The following is a 3,659-nucleotide window of genomic DNA, read 5'->3' on the forward strand; positions in this document are numbered from 1 at the left end:
CACAGCGCGGGAAATGAACAGCGGGATGTCGCAGCTCCGTCCGCACACATGCGCAGCAGCATCTGTCAGAGCGGCTGCGATCTTCATGGCTTGTCATCACATGCTCCGGTTGAGCTCTAAATGTCAGCTGTCTGTCTGCACTTCATCTGCTTGACTCATCCTTGTTGTCTCCAGTCTGCATTTGAAGTGCACGCGTGTGCTGTTGTGTGTCACGCTGACATGAGCTGGGGGAGGATGTGGGAGGGGAGGGTTGATGGACACGCCGCTGCGCTCCCCCTCTCTTTGTAAGGCCGCGGCAGCACAATGTGCCCTGTTGATTTTTCTTCTGCCGTTTTTATAATTACGTCCCTTCTTTTGATTCGCCCCTCCCCTCTTTCTGTCTTTCATCCCGTCTCTCTTATCTCCCCCCCCTCCACACTTCTATTTTTCTAATTCCATCCGCCCGATCCAGTTTTATGCCTCGCCGTGCCCATGCTTGTTATCTTGGCCCTTTCCATTTTTTATTTATTTTTTTTTTGGTCCTTGCCTTGTTTGATCTAAACTTCTTAATTTCTTTTCTCATTTACGTCACTGGCGCTCCAGCTTGATTTGCAGCCCCCGCGTCTCAATCTGTGATGGATGTTATTTTCGTTCTCATTTAGCGTTTCTTCATTTATCTGTTTGCATTGCAGGTGTTCCTCTAGGATCCACTCTGATAAAAAAAAAAAATGTTTTTTGGTGTTTTTAACATGTTTTTATAGTATGTTTCTGATGATGGAGGACATTTATGAAGAAAATAAAACTCTAAATGGCATTTTTTGAATATTTCTTTGTTTCAAATCATTAGGGCTGGGTTCATAAAACCAATTATCGATTTAAGCTTAACAGATTGGTTCGTACAAATATAAATCGATTTAGCACATAAAGCTAAAGTCAGCAAGCTTGATGCTAACATTTAACCGTAGGCTAATGCTAACACTTGGTTAAGCTAAACATACTTTGCTGATTGAATAAACATCTTTATAAACTCACAAGTATGAAATTTCTAAATTTTCTTAAGGAAATATTATTTAAAGTAACAATTTGTTCTTGTTTTCTCATTCTTTCTTCTTCTGGAATAAGGTGTAATGCTGTAGTGCAATCGCCACCTAGAGGCTAAACTAAAACGTCCTCCAGGAGAGGCAGAACAATTGTTAACAATTAACAATCTCATTATATATTATAATGCATTAATGTATTTCTAATCAAATGTGTATAAATGTGTAGACTCAAAATTTAATTGAAGAATTAAAAAAAATCTGAATTGAATCAATTCAGGCTCTTGCTTATCAAATTAAATAAATTCTGGAAATTATAATTGATACCCAGCCCCACCAATCTTTATGAATCCGGAGCAGACGAAAAAATCCTTTTGAAAAAGATCGGGTGACGTAGAAAATACGATGGGCGGGGTCACAAGTTTCCCGCTCTGATGCATTGTTGACAAATAGATCCATGAACGTCTTTGTTGTTGTCTTTGTAATGTTAAGTTGGGGGTGTGAGGGGTCGTAAGCTAGCAGGAGACCATGTAAACAGGTGGATGATGGGAAATGGGGGTGGGCTTACTCCACGCCAAAAGTTCCGCCCAAAAACAACATAATCATAATTAAAAGACCACTGGAAACACTTTTAAAATGGATCAGAAGATGATCAAAGTGGGACTTAAACGTCTCTTGTTTTTTCTCTGCAGCTTCTCTGGAGTGCGCTCCGTCTTCTCCGTGAGCGGCGGATGGAGGTCCCGGACAGCCCTTCCACCTTCCATGCAGACTTCCTTCCGGACCAATTATGTCTTCAAGTCACACGTTGGGTTTGTGTCCTGATCTTCAGCAGAGACTTTTCTGGAAGCCAAACAGTCCTTCTCCTGAAAACTCCAATAGTTGCTTCCCCAAAATGCTGCATCTTCAGCTAATTCTGACCTTTGAAGCCAAACTGACCTCCTGCACTTTCCTCAAGCACCAATCGGTTCAATCACAGTCAAACGGCTAAACTGTGTTTCCTTTGGACCATCAGAGAACTCTTCTGGATTACCGCCTGATTGGAGTTGAAGAACCCTAACCCAGAGCACCTCTATGAGTGACGCCAACATTCTCATCAGTCTGTAACTCGAGTTTCGTCTTCTGGTCAGTTAGTGGTGTGTTAGCCTCCTCCTGTAGCCCTTTAACGCGTGTTTTCCTTAAGCTTCAGACTGCATTCCCTCTTTGGCAATAGGGTGACACTCATTGCACCAAAGTGTTTGTGCTCTTTCTCCACGTCATTCTGAGAGTAGACGGTGTTAACTAACCCAAGTGAAGTCTCCCATTCTCTTCAAACCTCCTCACATGTGTCAGTTTGCTTTGTGTGGTGACAAAATCATGAAAATACCACCTTAAAAAGTAGGTTAGGAGGGGAAATACAGGCTGATTTTCACTGATGCGTCTGTGGTGTGTCTCGACACAAAAAGTTTAATACCTCTGTCACGTCTGCATTTCTGACGTCTGTCCCTTCGTGGAAGGGTCAAAAATCTGTTAAAACAGGGAATAGTCCAAGTTTCAAAATTAAAGCTTTATAAAATGTGACTTTATATTTAAGGTGGCATGCTCACGCAGTAATGGACATAACCTCTGTGGTAATCAATGCTTGCCATAGACCTCAAAATTTTAATTTTAGATAATTTATGGCAGAAAACACATTTTAGAAGGACTCGGTGAGGAAGGAGAAAACATGGCCGCTGCACTGCAAAAACAGGTCTTGTCGAAATAAATAAAAAAAATTCTAAAAATTCGAAATTTGCTTCTTTAAATAGGCAAAATGATCCACAATTGGTGTACAAAACAGTAATTTACTAAGAATTTAAGGAAAAAAATTATAGTAACTAAAGCATGTTTTGTTTAAAAGAGACAATGTTGATTTTGAAAAACGTAATTTATGAGATTATTTAACTTATGATGCAGAGAATAAGTCATTTTTCTTGAAAGAAGCATCTTTTTCCTTCTTAGCATTCAGTTTTTCCAGCGTGATTGCCAAAGTTTTGGACTCAACACGGGGGTGGCAGGAGAAACCGCCCTCTCAAAAGCCAGGGGGGAGGGGCAACAGTGACTTCTCCCTACCCCCACATTTATCCCTCCGAATGGAGAGTTATGTCCGAAGTCCTTCACTACAGACTATATCGTGCGTTTGCCATTTTGTAGTGCTGTCCGAATCTACAATTTTAAAATCAAGTGCCCTAGAAAGTTTTTGCAAAAAAAAAATAGTGTTTCTTTATGCCCAGTACATTAGCAAATATAGAGAAAAAAATGTTTTAATGTAAATTTTTAATGAACTTTTCACCATCAGAACACAGTGGAGTCACAAATAGAAGTTGTGAAATATTTGATTAGTTTCAATTTGTGAAATTGGAGACGTCATATCTGTAGTTAGTAGTTAGCATGGTGTCCGAATTGCTTTTAAAATCCAGGGCACTTTAATAGTCCTGAACTAAATAGTTTTTATTAGTTAGAGATTAGGGTGGGAATTCGGACATAGCCATAAAAAAATTGTTTCTCCAAATTCAGATCTTTCTACAGCTAGATGACATCATCAATAGTCGCCAGTCATCTAAAATACAGAACAACATTGGTTTATAACTTTCAAAAGTCATGCTAAAACAAAAAGTCTTAACCGAT

General features: G+C 39.7%; 1 protein-coding gene across 2 annotated transcripts in view; it reads left to right on the forward strand.

Moving 5' to 3' along the window:
• Window positions 1–3,245, forward strand: part of samd12 (sterile alpha motif domain containing 12) — a 156,935-nt gene extending 153,690 nt beyond the window's left edge. For both annotated transcript variants that reach the window (XM_036214368.1, XM_024298582.2), the window contains exon 5: window positions 1,709–3,245. In XM_036214368.1, the coding sequence (XP_036070261.1) occupies window positions 1,709–1,740 (32 nt within the window). In that variant the 3' untranslated portion in view covers window positions 1,741–3,245. The remainder of the gene's footprint in view (window positions 1–1,708) is intronic.
• Window positions 3,246–3,659: the final 414 nt, after the last annotated feature.

The sequence above is a fragment of the Oryzias melastigma genome, linkage group LG11, assembly GCF_002922805.2.
Source record: "Oryzias melastigma strain HK-1 linkage group LG11, ASM292280v2, whole genome shotgun sequence".
In the NCBI taxonomy this organism is placed as follows: Eukaryota; Metazoa; Chordata; class Actinopteri; order Beloniformes; family Adrianichthyidae; genus Oryzias; species Oryzias melastigma.